The 24,336-nt window shown below is 43.4% G+C and overlaps 1 protein-coding gene across 5 annotated transcripts in view; it reads right to left on the bottom strand.

The window, feature by feature from the left end:
- Nucleotides 1-1,497: 1,497 nt before the first annotated feature.
- Nucleotides 1,498-24,336, bottom strand: part of LOC308467781 (ubiquitin-conjugating enzyme E2 A-like) — a 419,335-nt gene continuing 396,496 nt past the window's right edge. The window contains exons 1-6 of one of the 5 annotated variants that reach the window (XM_080989485.1): nucleotides 20,890-21,243; nucleotides 14,794-14,874; nucleotides 7,064-7,089; nucleotides 5,657-5,746; nucleotides 4,694-4,782; nucleotides 1,498-3,738 (exon numbers count right to left, since the gene is read on the bottom strand). In XM_080989485.1, coding sequence (XP_080845611.1) covers nucleotides 3,610-3,738; nucleotides 4,694-4,782; nucleotides 5,657-5,746; nucleotides 7,064-7,089; nucleotides 14,794-14,819 — 360 coding nt within the window. In that variant the 5' untranslated portion in view covers nucleotides 14,820-14,874; nucleotides 20,890-21,243 and the 3' untranslated portion in view covers nucleotides 1,498-3,609. Of the gene's footprint in view, nucleotides 3,739-4,693; nucleotides 4,783-5,656; nucleotides 5,747-7,063; nucleotides 7,090-14,793; nucleotides 14,875-15,058; nucleotides 15,079-15,119; nucleotides 15,475-20,889; nucleotides 21,244-24,336 lie in introns of those variants that run through there. The other 4 variants (XM_080989484.1, XM_080989483.1, XM_080989487.1 and 1 more) reach the window with 4 other exon arrangements.

The raw sequence follows: 24,336 nt of genomic DNA, 5'->3' as shown, positions 1-24,336 counted from the left end.
TCTGTGTCCACTCTAGGGAAACAAGGAATGTTGTATTTGACTGCTCCAATGGATCACACACCCCCCCCCGTTTCCTCCTAGGCTATTCCGATACTTCAGTGAATCCATCCTGTCTTTCACACGCTGCAAGTTTCCAGTGCCAGAGGATGGAAAGCAGCCCCAGAGCATCATCGAGTCACCACCATGCTTCACTGTAGGCAGAGTGTTCTTTTCAGCGTATGCTTCATTCCTCTTCCTCCAGACATAGTGCTGATCCATGGGGCCAAAAAGTTCCAATTTTGTTTCATTGCTCCACAGAACAGAATCCCAAAACTTTTGTGGCTTATGTATATGATTTTGAACATATTGGAGCCAACCTTTCTTGTGCTTTTGGGTCAGTATTGTGTACATCTTGGGAGTTCTGGCATGGAAACCCCCTGCATTTACTATGAGCTTTACTGTGCTCACTGAAACCTCAGTGTCTGCTGCCACCAAGTCTTGCTGCAGCTCTTTTGCAGTCACTGAGGGTTTTTCCCAGGCTACCATCTCAGAAATCTGGTTGCTGTCGCAGATAGCTTCCTTTTTCTGCCCCATCTAAGTAGTGTGACCACTGTTCCTTTAACTTTGAACCTCCAAACTATGCTTCCAACAGTGTCTCTAGGAACATTCAGCACCTTCACTATCGTTTTGTATCCTGCTCTTTGTTTGTGAAGGCCAATGATCTCTTCTCTGACCTTCTTGGACCATTCTCTTGACTTAACCATATTCATAGCTGGCAACATTTCCCTTTTTTAAAGGGAAATTCCCTTATTCCGAATAGAATTCCTCACAAGAAAAGGGAAAAGTTGACAGCTATGGCCATATTTCTAACTTGCAGCCAAATTTGACACTCCACAACCCCCTAGCCAGCTCTGGTATTTCATGTGTTGCAGCTCAAGCACACCTGGTGCAACTAATAAAGCCCTTAATTAGTTGCATCAGGTGTGCTTGAGACAACACCTGTTGTATTTGTGCTGTTGTGAGGGATTCTATTTAGGGGATTCAATAATAGTGAGGCTGGAGAAGCCCATATAACAGGCATAGGCAAACTCGGCCCTCCAGGTGTTTTGGGACTACAATTCTCATCATCCCTGACCACTGGTCCTGTTAGCTAGGGATGATGGGAGTTGTAGTCCCAAAACATCTGGAGGGCCGAGTTTGCCTATGCCTGCCATATAAGTTGCAATTTCAGCTGAATTTGGGGAAACCACTTGAAGCATCCGTTGTGTTGAGCTATTTGCTCATATCAAAATTTACAGACTTTCAGCTGTTTGCAAATAAACCTGATTTGCAATGGGGGTTGAATAATTTCAATTGCATATGGAAGGTAAGCTGCTTCAGACTGTTTCAATAATATAAGCTCCCCAAGCAGGTGAAGCCAGCTTGAAGAAGGGCAACTAGCAGCAGCATTATTATTTCCAGAACATTTACCAGAATAAAAATAGTGATAGGTATTTTGCCGCCTTCAACAATAAGCACTTTAAGATTATACATTTATTTACAAGTAATTGTAAAATGTTTTGTACGTGGGTTAATTGTGTGAAGTTGAATTAATATATACACAGAAGACACTGGAAGAGCAGACAAACACATTGATCAGTCTCCTCTGACACTGCTGCTTAAAGTATCTAAAATGCAGAAACTGAGCTTACAAAACTGCTTTTCCAAAGGTTGAACAACTTGATAAGGGAGGTGAGAGATTGAAAAATGCAGTAATAGCACTTGTGACCTTCTTACTGTTTTTTTTAAAACAGAAAGCAAAGCAGTAGCATCTTATTTTCTCTAGTAAGAGACAGAAGGATTAGTTATACAGGTGAAACTCGGAAAATTATAATATCGTGGAAAAGTTCTTTTATTTCAGTAATTCAACTTAAAAGGTGAAACTAATATATGAGATAGACTCATGACATGCAAAGTGAGATATGTCAAGCCTTTATTTGTTATAATTGTGACATTATGGCGTACAGCTGATGAAAACCTCAAATTAACCATCTCAGAAAATTAGATTATTAAATGAAATCAGCAAAACAAGGATTGCAAATAGAGCAATATTGGACCTCTGAGAAGTAGAAGCATGCATATGTACTCAGTACTTGGTTTGGGCCCCTTTTGCATCAATTACTGCCTCAATGCGGCGTGGCATGGATGCGATCAGCCTGTGGCACTGCTGAGGTGTTATGGAAGACCAGGATGCTTCAATAGCAGCCTTCAGCTCTTCTGCATTGTTAGGTCTCATGTCTCTCATCTTTCTCTGTGGTACCTCTGGTTACATACTTAATACTGGTTACATACTTAATTCATTCCGGAGGTCTGTTCTTAACCTGAAACTGTTCTTAACCTGAAGCATCACTTTAGCTAATGGGGCCTCCCACTGCTGCCATGCTGCCGTCGCACGATTTCTGTTCTCATCCTGAAGCAAAGTTCTTAACCTGAGGTACTATTTCAGGGTTAGCGGAGTCTGTAACCTGAAGCGTATGTAACCCGAGGTACCACTGTATTAGTTTCACCTTTTAAGTTGAATTACTGAAATAAATGAACTTTTCCACGATATTATAATTTTCCGAGTTTCACCTGTAGAAAGGGAAACAAGCACTTTGATTTTTCTCTCATTCTTTGCGCGCCACAAAGTTATTGTCAACCCCTGTCCCATAGCAATCTTCAAAAAGCCTTGAAAACTACTAAGCAGTTCGGATATTCTTAAAAGAAAGGATACCTAGCACTTCCTTAGATATGTTACCACACTACAATGATAAATCACTTTGCACATGACCCACAGAGCAAACTGTAACCTCCTTCCCTCACCTCTGATGAGCTTAAAATAATAGCCCATTTTGCAATTTGAAATGCTTTCATCACATTGCTGAACAGAAAAAAGGAAGAATGAGAAAACAGCAGGGAAAAGTTAGTTCTTCACACAGTACTTACAGATGCATTGAAGTTGATACAAGCAGTTAAATGACCAGCCTAGACAGATCAGCACTTGAGTCACAGTTAAAAATGTATATTGTAGATAAACATTCTTTTAAAAAAATCTAGTTACATTGTGTATAACACGTAATTGTAATTAAAATATTAGTGTAGAATAGAGCAGGCATGTCCAACAGGTAGATCGTGGGGTGTTCCTGGCAGATCTCTGGCCCCTCAGCGATCTCCTTAAAAAGAAGCAAAAAAAGCAAAAAAAACCCCAACCCCAACCACAACTTTGGCTTCCTAAAAAAAGTTCAGCAATTATGGGTAGATAACTGCTAGTCTTTTTACGACAGAGAGTAGATCACTGACAGATTTTTTATAATGTGAGCAGATTGCAGTCTATTGGGAGTTGGATGTCCCTGCACTAGAGAAATGCACAATACTGCCCTAATATGAGGTGGTAGATCACAGAAAGTGGAATTCAGCCTTATTAAGTCTTTTACAAGTAACCCAAGTACAGTACATTTGACCTCATGGGGGAGGGGTTGCTTTCTGTTGTCCAAGGAGAAAGAAGCTTCAGTAAGGTTGAGTGGCAACAGCACAACAGCTATTTTGCTTTTTAAAGTAAATGCAGTGATGCTAGAACAACTCAGACACTTCATACATACGCATCATCCAGGGTCAACAGTCACGCCAACTCTGCTCTACTATTGCAGAAACCCGTTTTTCATATTCCCGCTTATTCTCTTGGTATAGCTGAGCTGCCTGGCTGTTTGCAGGACTGTTTGGATTAGGCTCATCCAGTAAAGACTGTTTTGAGAAGAAAAAGATGGATCAGGTTTCATAATGAGGTTTCAAACAAAGCAAGCAAAATGGTTAATTCAACATATCAAAACTTGACAGATGTACCATGTATATTAGGAACGTTTCTTGGATATTTCAGGTCCCCTGCTTAGCCTGCACCTATCCCATTGTTTTTAACACAATGACATGCACACTCCACATGTACAAGTTACACAATTAACAATTATCTTTGTTCCAACAGCAAAGCTTAATGTGTGCAATGAGCCACTCCTTTAAGCCTACATAACTATGCTCAGAATCAGTTCTGATGGGAGAACAGTCCATTAGAGAACCGTCCAAGGCTTTTGGCCTTGTGAATACCCTACCAGCAGACATCTTGCATGGGCTTCAAGCGACAGTTTGAAGGTGGATGACTTCTGAACATTTTCAAAAGTGCAAAAAGGAAGGGGAGGAGAAAGCACACTCCCAAGACTGTAAGAATATGCTTCTGCTACACCAAATACGCAAAAGGTAATCATCACCACTAGAAAAATGTAGTGATGCAGTGCTTCTGAAATGTATAGCTGCTTCAGTTTGTGAAGCCATTTTGTTAATCTTTTTGGGCAAGTCACAGAGTGGGGATGCAATGTATCACTAATTCAATGGGGGGGGGTCTTCTTTGAAGTGCTTTTAACACTTTAGGCCCTTCCCAGTTGTTTAGTCAGTAGTGTTTCAGTTATTTTGTATTTTACCCACATTGTATGTACATTTATAGAATCACAATCATAGAATTGTAGAGTTGGAAGGGACCATGAGGATCATCTAGTCCAACCCCCTGTAGTTATACTATTGCATTTTATAATTAACAGAAATAAAAGGATGGGTCTTAAATAATGATGATGGAATCACATGGCAGATAGTTCACCAGATAGTTGTGTTTCTGCTTTCACGGTTATTACAGAAAGTAAATCCCTGATGTTACCTGTATGGATGTTAAGATGGATGATACATCATAGGTAGGACTCCAACGGTTCTGAAGAATATCCAGACATATACTACCATCTGCATAGACTACAAAAGGAAATGAATGGGTTTCATAACAAGAGCCAGTGCCCTGCAAGTTTCTCTTGCCAGGTTGTCACTCACAGCTCATTGTCAGCATTTATTGAATAACTAACTAAAGTCACGCACAGAGTAAGTGTCTGAAGCTTGTTCCTCATCTGATTTCCACAAGTTATGAAACAGGCCCCTGGTGAACTGAATCTGTAAACTGCACCTTGCTCCACCAACACATCCTCCTTTCTGACCTCACAACTATGTTTATGAAGATGTTCACAGCATGGTATTTCAAGCAAGGATTAAGAACCAGGAACGCATTTCCTTTCTAAGATCTATGCAAGTCTAATGTGAACTTTGCAATATAGGCTTTAGAATTCTTCATAAAGTGGGGAGAGGAGAGGATATAAACGTAGGATGAGAAAATCCACTGAAAATAAAGCTATTAAAAACTCATATACAAAAGCATTAGCATCTATAGGAGTGCTAGAAATTTAATTGGTTACACTTGGCTAGTGACAAGAAAAGTTTGTTTACTATAGGGTTCCATCAGAAGTCATACAACCAAAATATCAGAAGCAGACAAGATCTAGGATTATAAGAACCCAAACAACGAACTAGTACTGCTACTAAGTAGATTTGGTTTCATTTAGAAGTTTTCCTCTTGCCATTAAAATTAAAGGATTCTACACCCCAGTGATCAGGGGAGTCACTGGGGAAATCACCCTATTCTGCTAGAAATTTAAAAGGCCATGTAGAATGGATTCTCAGCAACATTTAGCATATATTTATATGACTGCAATTCCCTTAAATCATCAGTATCCAGTCCATTTCCATGACTATTGCTGTAGTTAAAGACACAAACCACTCCATTTTAGATGGTACATACCATTTGGATGAAACATCTTAGAAACAAATCTAACAGTAGGTGGCTTGTTTGGATATTCTTCTGTGAATTCTACGGTAAGCTTGAAAGTTCCTGCAATTGAAAGAGGCAAGGCCTAATTATCTTGTTCACAGATTGAAACTTCCCCTGTACCTGTTGTGCAGATGCTCCAGCAGTTTCACGGAATTCCCTAGGTATAGGAGATTCAATTATTACGTAGTCTGCTATTCCACTGACAACAGTGGGCCAGCCAGATGCCTCTAGGAAGCTCACAGGCTGCTGCCACTGCCACCATAATTACAAGGCCTTGCAGGCCGTTGTTGCTTTTGCCACTGCCGTAAGGCCTTGCAGGCCACCACAAGGCCTCGCAGGCTTCTGCTACCACCGCCCACTGCCGTGGCAAGGCTTCATAGGCTGCTGATTATTGTGCCACTGCTGCCAGGCGGCTGCCGCTTCTGCTGCCTAGCAGGCCTGCTGGCAGTCCCAGATTATTTGTATTCACTATGACTCATCACCGTACTTTGGATTGTCTCATTTTTTGGAGTGTCTCATTTCGATGCATTTTGGCTTGCCTGCTGCTGAAAGTGACCATTAGGTGATTGATAATATCATCATTTTTCCGTTTCAGAACCTTAAGTAGTAGCAGTTGCCATTGATATACCGCAATATTGAAAACTAGTTATCACCCAGTCCTACACCTGACCTTCCTGCTGCTTGGAAGGAAGCAGCCAGCCCATCTCACTTGGGGGAGGCAAAACAGTATTTGGAAAGCAGCAACCAGTAATCACCATACACAGGGACAGGACTTCTCAAATTACTTGCAATTGTACTGCTACCTGGAGTTTTGAAGGCTGTTCGCAATATATTGCTGGGTCAAATATAATGAAACTGTTATTGCGATGTGGGCTTCAAACTGGTTTTGAACAATGTATAGATAGACCACATGATCAGAACAACCAGGGAGGTGAATGAAGTTGACAGCAAAGTGCTAGAAAGGGGATTGAGGAGAAGACTACAATTGTCAAAATGGGAGGGAATGAACCAGTGTTTTTATCCAGAGGAAAGAGAAAAGGGACCATGTATTTGAAACACTCTCTATTTATGGAGATAGCCATCCTTGATAACCGGTGATCAAAGATATATTGCCTCTGAACACGTATGATACACTGTTACCTTAAGCAGACTTCGTTTATAAGAAGAAATTCAAATAAGTTCTTAAGTAAAGGGCACTATTTACACAGTAAGCCTAGTCACCACTTACAAGGCAAAATGCTTAACTGCAGCTGGCTGTGTTTTAGCCAAGAGAGAGCAAGGACAGCTGATCCATGGAATCCTGGGAGTCGTTAATATATGGATTACATCCACCTTGTCTTCTCTGAAAACATTTTTTAGCTTTGTTTTAATACTTACCATCTTCAAATGGGGTTCCCTCAGGCCTGAAAGAGGAGAAAGCATATCAGCACCTCACATGTTGTTTGCCAAAGTTAGTTTACTGTTGAACTGGCAGTCAGCCTTTACAGAATGACATACAGTGGTACCTCAGTTGCCGAACGTAATCCATTCTGAAAGACCGTTCTACTTCCAAAACGTTCAACAATCGAGGCGCAATGGGTGGTCGGCAAAATCCATGGGGAAAAAATGGAGAAACGTGCCTCAGAAGCTGTTCGATTTCCGAGGCACGTTCGAAAATGGAAGCATTCATTTCCGGGTTGTCGGCATTCGAAAGCCAAAACATTTTACTTCCAAAGCATTTGACAGGCAAGGTTCCACTGTATAGTTGAATTTTGACCCGTGCCCAGCACAGAAATGGGGGTCAGAGTGAGCAAGCTTTAAGAGTTTTGGGAGAAAAAAACCAAAAGTTTTAGGAATTTCACAATTTCTACATGTGGGTAGTTTTACTTATGTAAATAACTTCTACCAAGCAGTCACCTGCTCCTGTGCTGCTGCCACCTCTAATCCTGCTCTCAACCCAGATGCCATCTGGGTCAAATGGTGGGGATACCACCCCCAAATACTCCATAGCATTGTGTAATTAAAACAGCAGTGCTAAGGAAACTGCACACTGCTCACCGCCCCAGTTTTGCTGCTATTTTAAAAATAAAGGCAGCAGCATGATGGTGCTGCATGGCTCTGGTCTGATGGCAACCAATTTGTCACACAGAAAGGTACCCCCAAGGGTCATTTAATCCAACCCCCGGCAACACAGGAATCTCAACTAAAGCATCCCTGACATACGGCTATCCAACCTCTGCTTTAAAATTTCTAGTGAAGGAGAGTTACAGATAGGTAGCCGTGTTGGTCTGCCATAGTCAAAACAAAAAAATTCCTTCCAGTAGCACTGGAAGGAATTTTTTTGTAGTGAAGGAGAGTTCACCACCTTCTGAGGGAGACCGTTTCCCTGTCGAACAGCTCTTACCACCAGAAAGTTGTTTGTGATGTTTAGTCAGAATTTCATTTCTTTGCATTTTAATGCATTGGTTTGGGTCCTAGCCTCTGGAGCAGCAGAAAACAAGCTTGCTCCCTCTTCAATGTGACACCCCTTCAGATATTTGAAGACAGCCATCATCGTTCACAGGTGACTGGACATATACTCAACTAAGAAACTTCCTCCCCTGAAACACCAGGACCCAATGGCCTGACAGCTAAATATTAAAAAAACAACTCCAGAACTCTCTGGTGCAGCCATTGAAAGATGTTATGAATGAAATTTTAAAGAACGGTAAAGTACCAGAGGCCTGGAAAGAGGCATTCATTACCTTAATCCCAAAGCAAGACGCAAACTTAAAGGTAGGTACCCCTGCCCGTACGGGCCAGTCGTGTCCGACTCTAGGGTTGTGCGCCCATCTCACTTAAGAGGCCAGGGGCCAGCGCTGTCCGGAGACACTTCCGGGTCACGTGGCCAGCGTGACGAAGCTGCTCTGGCGAGCCAGCACCAGCGCAGCACAAGGAAACGCCGTTTACCTTCCCGCTATAAAGCGGTACCTATTTATCTACTTGCACTTAGGGGTGCTTTCGAACTGCTAGGTGGGCAGGAGCTGGGACCGAAAGACGGGAGCTCACCCCGCCGCGGGGATTCGAACCGCCGACCATACGATCGGCAAGTCCTAGGCACTGAGGTTTTACCCACAGCGCCACCCGCGTCCTAAGACGCAGACTTACTTTTGGTTAAAAGCTATAGACCAATCTCTCTATTAAACGACGATTATAAATTATTTGCAAACATCTTGGCCAATAGATTGAAAGGAGTCTTGACAGAAATAATCCATCATGATCAAGCTGGTTTCCTACCAGGACACCAGGTGAAGGATAATATAAGGAATATAATTGATGTTATAGAGCACACCTGGAAGTTAGAAATGAGATGGTAATATAAAAGATGAATTTTGAGGAGACCTTTGGGAGAGGTATTGATGCAATATACTCCGATCAACAAGCAATGTTAATTGTGAATAATGTTACAACAGAAAAATGTAAGATATTAAAGGGGACAAGACAAGGCTGTTCCCTGTCACCATTATTATTTATTTTAGTGCTAGAGGTCCTGGTGAGGAAGATAAGCACAGATGAAACAATTAGAGGAATAACTGTAGGAAATAAAGCATATGAATTAAAAGCATTTGCTGGTGACTTTGTGATTACGGTAGAGGACCCAAAAAACTCATTACCAAAGGTACTGGAAAAAATTCAGGACTTTGGACAGGTGTCAGGTTTCAAACTGAATAAAATAAGACTAAGGTTTTATTGAAAAATGTGATGGAGCAATACAAAAAGGAGTTACAACAGATAATGGATTTAAATATACATTAAAAAGTAAAATATCTGGGGGTATGGTTGACAGCTAAAAATATTAATATATTCAAAGATAATTATGAAAAAAATGGAAAGAAATAAAAAGGAATTTAGAATTTGGGGAGAATGAATTTATCGTTATGGGGGAGAATTTCAATGATTAAAATGAATGTATTGTCAAGAATGTTATTTCAATCAATCCCGGTGATAAGCAGTACTGGATGCTTCAAAGAATGGCAAATATATATTTCTAGATTCATCTGGCAAGGGAAGAAACCAAGAATAAAATATAAATTATTATCAGATATGAGAGAGAGGTTTTGCCCTGCCGGATTTGAGTTTATACTATGAGGCATCTTGCACCTGCTGGATCCGGGAATGGATAATATTGAAAAACAGATATGTGTTAGATCTAGGAGGACATAATAGATTTGGATGGCATGCATATTTATGGTATGATAAAGTAAAAGTACATAAAGGATTTCAGAATCATATACTAAGAAAATAAATTTTTAAAGTATAAAAGTATAAAGTATAAAGAAGTATAAAAAGTATAAAGTAGTATAAAAAGTATAAAGTATAAAGAAGTATAAAGATCTATTAGAACAAAAAACACTGTGGTGGCTTTCCCAGTTAGAAGCAATATCTGTGAAGAAAGTGAATATGAGGACTAACTAGCCAACATATAGAGAGCTGTTAACCGAGGTAGAAAACCTACCAGGTAAAATTAAAAGATTTTGATGAGGTGAGAGAACTGGTAATAGACTGGTTACAATACCAACAATTAAATGTTTTTTTAATGGATAAAAAGAATGGTTTTAGTTATGAATGATCAAGATTTCAAAGAGAGATCTTAGAAAATAACTTTAAATTACAGTGGTGCCTCGCAAGACGAAAAGAATCCGTTCCGCGAGTCTCTTCGTCTTGCGGGTTTTTTCGTCTTGCGAAGCAAGCCCATTAGAGGTTTAGCGGCTTAGCGCTACAGTATTAGCGGCTTAGCCGGCTTAGCATCAGCTGTTAAGCGGCTTAAAGATCAGCTGATAAGCGGCTTAGCATCAGCTGTTAAGCGGCTTAAAGATCAGCTGATAAGCGGCTTAGCATCAGCTGTTAAGCGGCTTAAAGATCAGCTGATAAGCGGCTTAGCCATCAGCTGATAAGCGGTTTAGCGGCTTGGGAAAAAGGGGGGGGGAAAGGAAAAAAACCCCGCAGGAACTCGCAAGACATTTTCGTCTTGCGAAGCAAGCACATAGGAAATTCGTTTTGCGAAGCACCTCCAAAACGGAAAACCCTTTCGTCTAGCGGGTTTTTCGTCTTGCGGGGCACCACTGTATTGTCAAAAATGTATAATTTGCTCCTGGAAGGGAACACAAAGGATGAACAGGTCAAATCTGTGATGATACAATGGGCGAAGGATGTAGGACATAATATAAAAATGACAGATTGGGAGAGGCTGTGGAAAACACATCTGAATTTATGGCATGTTCCTCACTGAAAAAAAACTATATGAAAATGATGTATTGGTGGTACTTAACCCAGTAAAATTAGCAAAAATGTATAGAACAAGTACCAATATATGCTGGAAATGTAAAGAAATAGAAGGTAACTTTTATCATATGTGGTGGAACTGTAATGTAATCAAAAAATTCTGGGAAATGATATATAATGAAATGAAAAAATGTTTAAAATAACTTTCCCTAAAAAGCCAGAAGCTTTTTTACTAGGAATTATAGGTACCGAGATCCCCAAAGATCAGAGGAAACTGTTCATGTATGCTACAACATCTTGCTAGCTCAGATCTTGCTAGCCCAGAGATGGAAGGAAGAGACAACCCTGACCAAAGAAGAATGGCAAATCAAGTTGCTGGACTATGCCGAAATGGCAAAATTAACTGAGAAGCTCAGAAACCAAGAAGACAAGAAACTTTTTTTTTAAAAAAGGGAAATGTTTATAATGTATATACAAAATCATTGCAAACAGGTTAAAACAGTAGCAGGATTCTAAATACACTTGTAATGTAATAGAAAGTACAGATAACCTAGGAAGATAAAAAATTGGAGAAGTATTGATATGCAGTTGAAAATAGAATTAAGAGGACCCATGGATGGGATGGGGGGAAGTCAGGAGATTCAGAGTAATCTTGATATGTGGAATTTGTATGATCTTTTGATGTAAGCTTATTCCTTTTCTTTCTCTTTTTCTTCTTCTTTCCTCTATTTTGGAAAATCAAATAAAAAATGATATATATATAAATAAACTTCCTCCCCTGTCTAACAGGACGTAATATTCAGTGGATTCTGGTTTTTTGCCACATTTGCAGACCACTCTGAAGCTAATGCTTGATCAGGGTTCAAAATTATCGTTGAGCTATGCCAAGCAGCCTTTTGCAAGTGGATGGAGATGTCCAGGGGCACCATTTGTGCCTAGCATCTACCCCTGACTGACTGCAGTCTGCTGGTCTGACAGCCACCACTGCAGCAAAAGATCAGTCACCCCATAAAGCTGGGTGACTGATAAGGAGGAGGGAGGTTGCCTGGGTAGAGCAGAAGAGGGGAAAGGGATGCTGGGGGCAGGAGGAGAGAGAAACACAGAATACACTCATTTTCAGGGTTGTTTTTATACCCCTCCTTATAGAGCACACATACATCCAGGCACACACACCATCAAGCTATTTTGCTAGTCTCTTGCATTTCTCATGCCCTCTGCGTAAAACTAAGGCATTGTTAGTTACTGAAGCTGGGGAGGATTTATTTTTTGCGGGAAGGAAGATTTTAAGAAGTGCTTCCTCACTTTTTTTGCTGTTGCTTTATTTCGGGAAGATAACGTGCTGCAACTTAAAGCTGCCGGCTCCCTTGAATGTTCCTCAGAGAAAGAGAGAAAGATACAGTGGTGCCCCGCAAGACGAATGCCTCGCAAGACGGAAAACCCGCTAGACGAAAGGGTTTTCCGTTTTTGAGTTGCTTCGCAGGACGAATTTCCCTATGGGCTTGCTTCGCAAGACGAAAATGTCTTGCGAGTCTTGAGATTTTTTTTTCGCTTTCCCCCCCTTTATCTAAGCCGCTAAGCCTTTAATAGCCTTTTAGCAGCTAATCCGATAAGCCTTTAATAGCCGCTAAACCGCTAATAGCGCTAAGCCACTAATAGGGTTGCTTCGCAAGACGAAAAAACCGCTAGACGAAGACACTCGCGGAACGGATTAATTTCGTCTTGCGAGGCACCACTGTAATGCAGGAAGATATGGGCTGCAAGTTAATGAAAGGATGTTCCTCAAGTCACCCCAGGGTGTCACGGCACACTGGTTGAAAACCAATGCTCCAATGTAAAGATGAAGCCCGGAGTAATGTGCCCCTGCATTGCTATCAGCTGTTACTCCTAATGGAGCATACTGGATGGTTTTTTTTTACTGGTCAACAAAATTAAAAATCCTGGTCACCACCAGTAACAATGTTTGCACACCTTCACTGGCTAATCTACTTACATGTCTGTTGCAAGGATAATCGGGGGAGAAGTGGAATGACTGCCATATGTACCTTCTCAAACTCCTTACACCAGGGGTTGCAACATGGTGCCCACAACAAGCACACATACCGTATTTTTCGCTCTATAGGACACACTTTTTCCCCTTCAAAAATGAAGGGGAAACGTGTGTCCATCCTATGGAGCGAAGACGCCATAGCCCCGCGACCCTCTCCTGGCTGGAGAGGTGACGCACGGCACCTCTCCAGCCGGGAGAGCGCGCGCGGGGCTAAAGAAGCCATAGCCCAGCGACCCTCTCCCAGCTGGAGAGGTGAGGCGCGACTATGGCAGCAGCCTCTATAGCCGCGAGCCACCTCTCCAGCCGGGAGAGTGCGCGCGGGGCTAAAGAAGCCCCCTGTGACCCTCTCCTGGCAGGAGAGGTGACGCGCGGCTATGGCAGGAGCCTCTATAGCCACGAGCCACCTCTCCAGCCGGGAGAGCACGTGCGGGGCTAAAGAAGCCATAGCCCCGCGACCCTCTCCCAGCTGGAGAGGTGAGGCGCGACTATGGCAGCAGCCTCTCCGCTGCGCGCCTTTCCGCTGCTCCCCGACCTGCTCTTTGGGGCTGGTGGTGGGCTTCCCCCCGCCAGCCCCAAAGAGCAGGTCGAAAGGAACCTGAAGCCTGGAGAGCACCGACCCCTCTCGCTCTCCAGGCTTCCAAGGTAGCCGCCTGAAGGCGACTGAGCGCACCTTAAACGGCACCTTGTTTTAGAGAGGGAAAACAAGAGGGGGGAAATTCTCCCCCTCTCTGCGCAGCGCCTCCTGCCGCTTCGCTGAAGGGGCGCTGGGCAGAGAGGGGGAGAATTTTTTTTTCTTGTTCTCCCCCCTCTAAAACAAGGTGCGTCCTATTGTCTAGTGCGTCCTATGGTGTGAAAAATACAGGTATATGCCTGCAGAAGCCTTTCCTGGAGCCCACATGGTCCTCTCTTTCCAGCTGAAATTAGACTTGGAAAAAAGCATTCTGTTGTACTCAACAGAATAGGTCATGATGGGTGTGTGGTGCCCACAGCAGTTTCACCTGTTTGCACATGTGTCCATAGGCCCAAAAAGGTTGGCGATTCCTGCCTTACAGCAAGAGATTTTTTAAAAAATGTACAACACACCAGAGGCTGCTTATTGGAATTAAAATAAATTTTGTCCAGCACCAGCTCTAGTTTTTGTAAACTCACACAGAAACACAACCCTCTCTGCCTGGATATATGACTTTATAACACTGTTGAGATTTTTTTTTATTTAAAAAAAAACCTTCCGCCATCACTGGACAAAGAGGAAAATACAATTAAGAACAATAGCTGTTACAAACAGACATCCCTGCAAAACTACATGACCTCAGAGGATGAGCAAAACTAATTATAATCATTAAAGAAATAATTTTAATAGCAAATAGACCGTACTATGAACATCTTAGAAACAGGAGAGGAGCGAGATGCAGCTACAATTATAATTATTACACTTGTGTCTTTCTTTTTCTTCCCAAAATACAAGCAGTTTTCTACTGTAATAATATTACTATAATAAATACATGTATCGAAGACATATCATTCTGCACTCCTGGAAAGCATAGAAAGATACCTAACTTTATGAAAAACACTGAATGGGAACAGGCATTTTCATTTTGTGCTCTTAGAAGGAACAGCATGATATACGTGAAATAAGAATAATAGTAAGAAGAGCACACATTGGCAGACACCCCCCCCCTCAAGATGCGCGATAAGGATTGCTGATTATTATTCTGAGAGAAACGGAGATCTGGACAATGAGATTACATAGAGTTTTAAACCTCTTTTTTCGGATTTATTTGGAAAAGGAAGAACAGGCGATCCAGGCCTGCCTACTCACCCAAATATGACCGCGTTCCACACCATTATGTTGTTCTCCGAGGGAGCCCCACTGACTCCGGCTGGAGGGTCCTCCTGAAGCCTGTTTTGGGAGGGAGGGACGGGAAAAAAGACACCCAATTCAGTGGCGGGAGAGAGTATCACCGTCCACCCAATCAGGGCAAACGACGTAACTCTCCATCCATGGGCGCCACTGCCTGCCTTGTGCAAGTAACACAACTCTGTCACTACGCTACCTTTATTAGCGCCATGTTGGATCACCTCACCTCTTCCTTACTTGCTTTCCTCGTTAGCCTCTGGGAAGGGGGGTCCCGACTCAGCGCTTACCTTTTGAAATCCCGCATGAGCCGCCTCCGGGCGGGCGTGGACATCGCGAGCTCGTGATGTTAAAACACTCATACACACCAGCCCCCAGGGAAGGTGGGGCGCGGGGCACAAAAGGCAGTGGCAGGTTCCGAGAGGCTCCCTGAGCTGTAACACCTTCTAACCCTTCAACAAAGGCGCGGGGCTGACGGCAGGGCGATCAAACAACGCGTCTTAACAATGGCGGAGGCTGCTGGGCAGTTCCAGACCGCACCACTGCCGTTGCGAGGGAGTGGTCTTTGGTAATAGACAAGAGGCTGCGCTAGATTGAGCCAAATCAGGGCAATACCACTAGAGAGAAGCTGAAAGTGATCACACTTAAGAGTGGGCAGTGACGTACACCGAAAGATTCTGGACGATACCAATGGAAAAGGGGAGCATAGCTGTCAACGTTTCCCTTTTTTTAAAGGGGATTTCCCTTATTCCGAATAGGATTCCTCGCAAGAAAAGGGAAAAGTTGACAGCTATGAAGGGGAGGGAGAAACCATCCTGTGTATAAGCCTCTTCTGTAGTACTTGTAGGCTTCGTCCTGGCTGCCCTCCTCCTTATTGATGCATAAGAACATAAGCCCAGCCTGCTTGATCTGGCCAATGGTTCATTGAGTCCAGCATCCTGCTCTCACAGTAGCCAACCAAATGCCTGTGCAAAAACCGGCAAGCAGGATTTGAGCACAAGGGCACTCTCCCCTCCTGCAATTTTCAGCAACTGGTATCATCATCATCATCATCATCAATTAACATTAATAATTTCAGTTACAGATAGGTAGCCGTGTTGGTCTGCCATAGTCAAAATAAAAAAAATCCTTCCAGTAGCACCTTTAAGACCAACTAAGTTAGTTCTTGGTATGAGCTTTCGTGTGCAAGCACACTTCTTCAGATACACTGAAACAGAAGTTGCCAGATCCTTCTATATAGTGAGAAGGTGGGGAGGGGTATTACTCAGAAGGGTGGTGGGAATGGGAGATTGGCAGATAGCTGGGATGAGCCTGCTGACGACTCTTAACGACTGTAATGGGTCTTACAGGAAAAGGCAAGGGGTGAGAAGGTGAGAAATGGCTTAGTCATGTATAATGGGATAAGAATCCAATGTCTTTGTTCAAACCAGGTTTCTCCATGGTTTTAAGTTTGGTAATGAGTTGCAATTCAGCAGCTTCTCTTTCCAGTCTATTTCTGAAATTCCTTTGTAGTAAAACAGCTACTTTGAGATCTTGTATAGAATGTCCTGGGAGATTAAAGTGTTCTCCTACTGGTTTCTCTGTTTTGTGATTCTTGATGTCAGATTTATGTCCATTTGTTCTTTGGCGTAAAGTTTGGCCTGTTTGTCCAATATAGAGAGCTGAAGGACACTGTTGGCATTTGATGCCATACACAATGTTAGATGATGAGCAATTGAATAGTCCCGAGATGGTATGTGTGATGTTGTTGGGGCCAGTAATGGTGTTGTCCGGGTGTATGTGGCAGCAAAGTTGGCATCTGGGTTTATTGCAGGCTCTGGTGCCAGTGTCCGTGTTAAGTCTGGTTGTAGTATTATTGTGGGTTAGGAGTTGTTTAAGATTGGGTGGCTGTCTGTAGGCAATGAAAGGTCTTCCTCCCAGAGCTTGAGAAAGAGAACTGTCATTGTCCAGGAGAGGTTGTAGATCTCTGATGATGCGTTGTACTGATGACCTGTTCCTTCAGATCAGCGGCACAGCAATGGGCACCCGCATGGCCCCACAGTATGCCAACATCTTCATGGCAGATTTAGAACAACGTTTCCTAAACTCCTACCCACTCAAACCTCTCTTGTATCTGCGATACATTGACGATATTTTTATCATCTGGACACATGGTCAACAGACCCTGGACACCTTTCACCAGAAATTTAATGATTTTCACCCCACAATCAACCTTACAATGAATCAATCTATGCAAGAAATACATTTTTTGGACACTACTATAAAAATACAGGATGGGCGCATGGACACCACCTTATACCGTAAACCAACTGACCGACAAACATATCTACATGCCTCTAGCTACCATCCCAAACATACCAAACAGTCCATTGTATATAGCCAGGCACTACGTTACAGCCGCATCTGTTCCAATTCTACAGACAGAGACTCTCACCTAAGAGATCTACAGCAAACCTTTTCAGAACTAAAATACCCAGCAGATGAAGTTAGACAACAGATCAACAGAGCCAGACTTATACCCAGAGAGAACTTGCTGCAAGACAGACCCAAAAAAGAAAATAACAGAACACCTCTAGTCATCACATACAGCTCCCAAGTTAAAACAGTACAACGCATCATCAGAGATCTACAACCTCTCCTGGACAATGACAGTTCTCTTTCTCAAGCTCTGGGAGGAAGACCTTTCATTGCCTACAGACAGCCACCCAATCTTAAACAACTCCTAACCCACAATAATACTACAACCAGACTTAACACGGACACTGGCACCAGAGCCTGCAATAAACCCAGATGCCAACTTTGCTGCCACATACACCCGGACAACACCATTACTGGCCCCAACAACATCACACATACCATCTCGGGACTATTCAATTGCTCATCATCTAACATTGTGTATGGCATCAAATGCCAACAGTGTCCTTCAGCTCTCTATATTGGACAAATAGGCCAAACCTTACGCCAAAGAATAAATGGACATAAATCTGACATCAAGAATCACAAAACAGAGAAACCAGTAGGAGAACACTTTAATCTCCCAGGACATTCTATACAAGATCTCAAAGTAGCTGTTTTACTACAAAGGAATTTCAGAAATAGACTGGAAAGAGAAGCTGCTGAATTGCAACTCATTACCAAACTTAAAACCATGGAGAAACCTGGTTTGAACAAAGACATTGGATTCTTATCCCATTATACATGACTAAGCCATTTCTCACCTTCTCACCCCTTGCCTTTTCCTGTAAGACCCATTACAGTCGTTAAGAGTCGTCAGCAGGCTCATCCCAGCTATCTGCCAATCTCCCATTCCCACCACCCTTCTGAGTAATACCCCTCCCCACCTTCTCACTATATAGAAGGATCTGGCAACTTCTGTTTCAGTGTATCTGAAGAAGTGTGCTTGCACACGAAAGCTCATACCAAGAACTAACTTAGTTGGTCTTAAAGGTGCTACTGGAAGAATTTTTTTTACATTAATAATTTGTATACTTCATCTGAAGATCTCAGGGCGGTTCACAACAGAAAAACACAAAATAAGATTACAAAATACATAACATAACAAAACAAAACCGTAAACCCGCTCCCAGAAACAAATTTTAAAAGTCATAGACTGCTAATTAGCCAAAGAGAAACATTTTTGCCTGGCACCTAAATATATGCAATGAAGGTGCCAGGCGAGCTTCCCTGGGGAGAGCATCCCACAAACGGGGAGACACAGCAGAAAAGGCCCATTCTCATGTTGCCACCCCCTAGAACTCTTGTGGAGGAAGCACACAAAGAAGGGCCACTGGTGGTGATTGCAGGGTCTGGGACAGTTTATATGGGGGGAAAGCAGTCCTTGAAGTACTGCAGTCACAAGCCGCTTTGGGCTTTATGGGTCAAAACCAGTACAGTGGTACCTCGGCTTACAAACTTAATTCGTTCCGGAGGTCCGTTCTTAACCTGAAACCATTCTTAACCTGAGGTGTGCTTTCACTAATGGGGCCTAACGCTGCCACCGCACCATCGGCGCACAATTTCCATTCTGATCCTGGGGCAAAGTTCTCAACCCAAGGTACTACTTCTGGGTTAGAGGAGTTTGTAACCCAAAGTGTTTGTAACCCAAAGCATTTGTAACCTGAGAGGTGCCACTGTAGTTTTAATAGGGACTGGAAACTAATTGGCAGCCGGAGCAGCTGGACCAGAATCAGTGTAATATGCTCAAACTGTCTTGCCCCCGTGAGCAACCTGTGCACCAAATTCTGCAGTAGCTGAAGTTTCCAAACTGTCTTCAGAGGTAGACTTACGTATAACATATTGCAGTAATCTAACCTAGGAGTTACCAGAGCATATATGATAGTTAGGCTATCCCTGTCCAGATTGTGGTGCAGCTGGACCACCAGTTGAAGTTGATGGAAGGCACTCCACACCACTGAGGCCACCTGAGCCTCAAGTGACAACAAATGACACAGAACTACCCCTAAGCTACATACCCACTCCATCAAGAGCAGGTAACCTCCCATCCATCCGATCTAGGGAACCACCCATGTCAGGGGATGATTGGTGGGTGCTAGAAGAGATAAGAGTCCAGGAAATCAGCCAGATTTACAGGATTTATTAGTTCCATTCTCCTATTTACACAGAGCTCTCAGAGCACATCTGCATCATTCGAGACCAAGTTACGGTAATCTGGCAATCGTAAGGCCGGTGCGGTGGTAACGTGTTGGCCTCTCTCTCACTGAACACTTCCTCGAAGTCTCGGTATTGTGGAGGGATTCCGCCTTTCTTTCCCAGACACGTTGGCCTTCCTTTCCCGAGGTTCCCCTACTCCCGGGCAGTTCTCCAAACAGTGCGCCAACCCGAAAGTCAGGGACCGCTGGTGCCATGAAACCACCGGGTCGTGCAAGGCCAACCAACTCATTCCCAGAATAATCAGTGGCCCCACCAACGTGGCTACGTGAAAGGCGATGGTCTCGGAGTGCGTGGAAATCCTCATCCTCATGGGAGGAGTCTGATGCGTCACTTCCCCTCCCATCAATGGTGGTCACTTGCAGAGGAAAATCCAGAGGCCGAAGATGCAACTGGTGCTGCGCAGCAAAGTCCCTGCTGAAGAAGTTCACACTGGCCCCTGAGTCCACTAGGGCGTGGACCTCCATTGCGTGGCCATTTGGGAGCTCCAGCAGCACCCTCACCACTATGCCTGGTTTGGGGTGGCCTGGTCAGGGCTCTTTGCTGCTGCTGCTGCCTGGCTGCTACCCCGGTTCACCACCAGCCAGGCCTTCCCATTTCCCTGCACCTGGGGCACTTCCTCTTCTCCCTGTGGAGTGGCCCCCACCATTCCCTGCCAGTTACGACGCTCCGGACACACTCTGGCAAAGTGTCCTGGTTTCTGGCACAAAAAACACCTCTTGGCCGCCTGCCAGTCCTTTCCCTCCTTTCTGCTCTACAGTTGGGCTTTTGAATGTTCCCGCGCGCAGGCTGAGTCGATCTCCATGGGCTCTTGCTGACTCTGACCTTGAGTAGCCCCTGCTGGCATCTCAAGAATGCGATTGCCATGGAAATGCTCCCCTATGCTCTGCCTCCTCTCCAGCAAACGGGCTTCCTGCCTGAGGCCCACCACTAAGGCAGCCTTAGTTAACGCATCCATATCTTTGGGCCGGGGCCCTCGGGCAAGCTCATCTTTCACGTCAGAATTTAGCCCGGCCTTAAACAGGGCCTGCACTGGTTCGGAACTCAAATCCCAACCCAGCTTGTGGACCAGCATTGCGAACTGAGACCAGTAACTGCGCACAGTCAAATTGCCTTGCTTCATAGCCAAGAGCTCCTGCTGAGTCATATCAACTTGACTCTCATTTGTAAACATGGCGTCCATCGCCTGATAGAACTTTGCCAAGTCCCGGAGTGCATCGTTACCGGCTGCTATCAGTGGCCTCACCCACTCTCTAGCTGGCCCCGATAGGTGGCTAATTATAAAAGCCACACTCTGTCCATCATTGGCAAAATCAGTTCCCTGCAGTTCTAAGGCATATTTCATCTCCGTTTTAAAGCTTAAATATTCCTGAGGATCGCTGTCAAACCTACCCACCAACGTAGGCATTTTTCTTCCCAGCAGGTCCCCTTTCAGTTCTTTATGTTGCGCCCGACTCTCTTCCAATCTGATACGCAACTCCTCCGCGCGTCTTTCCAGATCGGCGTGGCTTTCCTTCAAAGCAGCAAATTCCCTCTCCATTGCTCTTATCTGTCCTTTCTTGCTAGCACCCGGCATAAGAGTCTCTGCAAGCTGTCAGGGGATGATTGGTGGGTGCTAGAAGAGATAAGAGTCCGGGAAACTGGCCAGATTTACAGGATTTATTAGTTCCATTCTCCTATTTACACAGAGCTCTCAGAGCACATCTGCATCATTCGGTATCAGTTGCAGAGACTATCTGTTCCTTTCTTTTCCTCCAGCATAGCCACTTCCGGAGCCCTCCCCTTTTACTTCCTCTGTTACGTGAAGAGCTAAGCCCCGGAAACTGCTCCCCCCCTCTGATTCATTGCTTCCTGACAACCCTTCGTCACCCTCCTCCTCCGAGGAAGTGCAACTACTAACGATCTATATGTCCCCATTCTTTCCCCCTTCTCAGCCCCCAGTTCCCTGACAACCCACTAACATTGCCTCAGTCTTTTCTGGATTGAGCTTCAGTTTGTTGGCTTTCATTCAGTCCATTACCAAGGCAAGACACCGGTCCAGCACTTTCACTGCCTCACCTGCAAATGTAAAGAAGTAGAGCTGTGTATCATCAGCATATTGCTAACAGCATACTCCAAAACACTGTGTGGTTGTGTGTTCTGCTAGAGGACATGGTCTGCGGGGGAGGGGATACTGCTGAGAGGAAGCCAGGCTGAATGAGGAAGTGAGTTGAAGGAGAAGTTAGCAGCCAGCAGCAGTAATACTTAGCTGATTGCAGCTTCTGGGAGCTCCTGACGAGGAGCTCATAAACAGGGGGTTTGCAAGGGCATTTAGTGGTAGAGTTTGAGTAGGAGGTCTAGAGCAGGGGTCAGCAAACTTTTTCAGCAGGGGGCCAGCCCACTATCCCTCAGACCCTTTGGGGGGCCAGACTATATTTTTTTGGGGGGGGGGGATGAACGAATTCCTATGCCCCACAAATAATCCAGAGATGCATTTAAAATAAAAGCACACAGTCTACTCATTGGCGATCTGCCCCCTCGGGAAAGGCTGACTCCTCTTCCCAGGCACAGGGGCCTCTCTCCGGTGGTCTGCCTCTGGCTGGTCTTTGCTCAGTCCAGAGAGACCGGTGATAAGTGACACCTCCCTTTTGAGAGATGCACACTCACTTTCCCCTTGCATCTCAGCAGAGGAAAGAAACAGTCTGAAAGTAGCCTAGCATTCTACTTTATTCACAGACTGTACACTGTACACGGAGCTAGTACAAACATGTCTGCTCTCTCAGCAGCCTCCGTACAACACACTGCAGCAACAACAGGAAGGTCTCAAGTTACACTGAGAACACAACCCTGAGAACAGCGTAGGACATCCTGTCTCACGCTCAGTAACATCAGAAATATCACATGATGTAAACAATGTGCTGCTAGCACGCAGCTGGTGAGTACTCATCCCAACTGTAAAAACATGCTGATTCCCGGACCGTCCATGGGCTGGATTTAGAAGGCGATTGGACCGGATCCGGCCCCCGGGCCTTAGTTTGACTACCCATGGTCTAGAGTGCTGCCTCACGATGCATGTAGGACCAAGAGACACAGAGGGTGAGGGAGCTGCTGCAGTCACCTGCAATACCTGTGTCTTCCTGCCTGAGAATGTGAAAAACTATACCTGCAACAAGTGCGAGCTGGTTGCCTGTCTGGAATAGAAGGTACAGCTGAAAGAGAAGGTACAACAATTTGTTGGCTATTTGCAGTTTAGTTGCACTGCAGAAAGCTTGCTGGGGAGACCACGCATTACAAGGAACTCAAAAATAACTTTATCAAGGTTTTAATAACAAAAACTTCTTTTACACTAAATATATCAACAAGCATTCCCCAGGGTACTAAGAGAGCTAGGTGCTGCTCTTTATATACTATACCCAACTGCTGACACAGCTTAATTAACGCAACTTAGCAGCACCTGCTATACTGTTTCACAGCTGTAAAACTGGGTCTCGTTATTTTCTCTGGCCCTTAAAGACATACACATCTTGTGGAACAATAATGAACCTTCAAATTTAAAGAGACCATTCAACACAATTTGAGGCCTGCCTATCCAAACTTCAAGCCACTGGGTGAGATGCGGAATTTCTTTATTATTATTATTATTATTGATTTTTACATATCATTCCCAAAAATCATATAACATATTTTCTTATCTTATACAATGTTTTGGACGTCCATCAACCGCATCTGAAGGTTTTTCAATCTTTATCACTTAATCTACATTTCATTAATTTCCTTATTACTTTTAATAATCCTTAACTAACAATTCTCTTCATAATCTTGTCTGCAATATTTCACATAGTCCTCCTTACAAAACTTATTGCAGTCCTACTAGCGTAATCTGTTTATTACAATTGCTTTTCAAATAGTTCAAATATTTACTCCAGTCCTCTGAGAATCTCTGGTCCTGCAGGTTTCAAATCCTTCCTGTCATCTAATTCTGCATAGTCCATTAATTTCATCTGCCATTCTTCTTTTGTCAGTAGTTCTTCTTGTTTCCATTTCTGTGCCAATAATACTCTTGCTGCCGTTGTTGCATATAAAAACAATTTACTATCCTATTTGTTAATATCCTCCCCTACAATGCCAAGTAAAAATGTTTCTGGTTTTTTAATAAATGTATATTTCAACATCTTTTTCATCTCATTATATATCATTTCACTTTCTTACATTCCCACCACGTGTGATAAAAAGATCCTTCTTTTTCTTTACATTTCCAACATTTATTACTTGTTTTATACATTTTAGCTAATTTCACTGGTGTAATATACCATCTGTACATCATTTTCATCACATTTTCTTTCAAGGCATTGCATGCTGTAAATTTTAATCCTTCTTTCCATAGTTTTTCCCAATCTTTTAACTGTATATTATACCCAAAATCCTTGGCCCAATGTATCATAACCTACTTTACTTCTTCATCTTTCAAATGCCATTCCAACAGCAATTTATACATTTTAGACAATCTTTTACAATTATTATTCAATACCTCAATTTCAAATTTTGATTTATTATGATCAAATCCATTTTCCTTTAAATCTTGTTTAAACATTTCATTGATTTGGCAATAGTGCAGCCAATCATTTACATATTCTTTTACCTCTTCATAAGGTTTCATTTTCCATTTATTTCCTTCCTCTTGTACTAATTTTTCATATGTAACCCAGTTTTTACTCATATTTATCTTTTGCACACTCATTGCTTCTAAAGGGGACAACCACCATGGTGTTTTACGTTCTAATAGGTTTTTATACCTATCCCATATTTCAAACAGAGATCTTCGGAATATATGGTTACCAAATCCTTTATGGACTTTTGTTA

This window comes from Podarcis pityusensis (genome assembly GCF_964106645.2).
Source record: "Podarcis pityusensis genome assembly, chromosome: W".
Lineage (NCBI taxonomy): Eukaryota > Metazoa > Chordata > Lepidosauria > Squamata > Lacertidae > Podarcis > Podarcis pityusensis.
The sequence above is the reverse complement of the archived record's forward strand: the minus strand, read 5'-3'. Positions and strand labels throughout refer to the sequence as shown.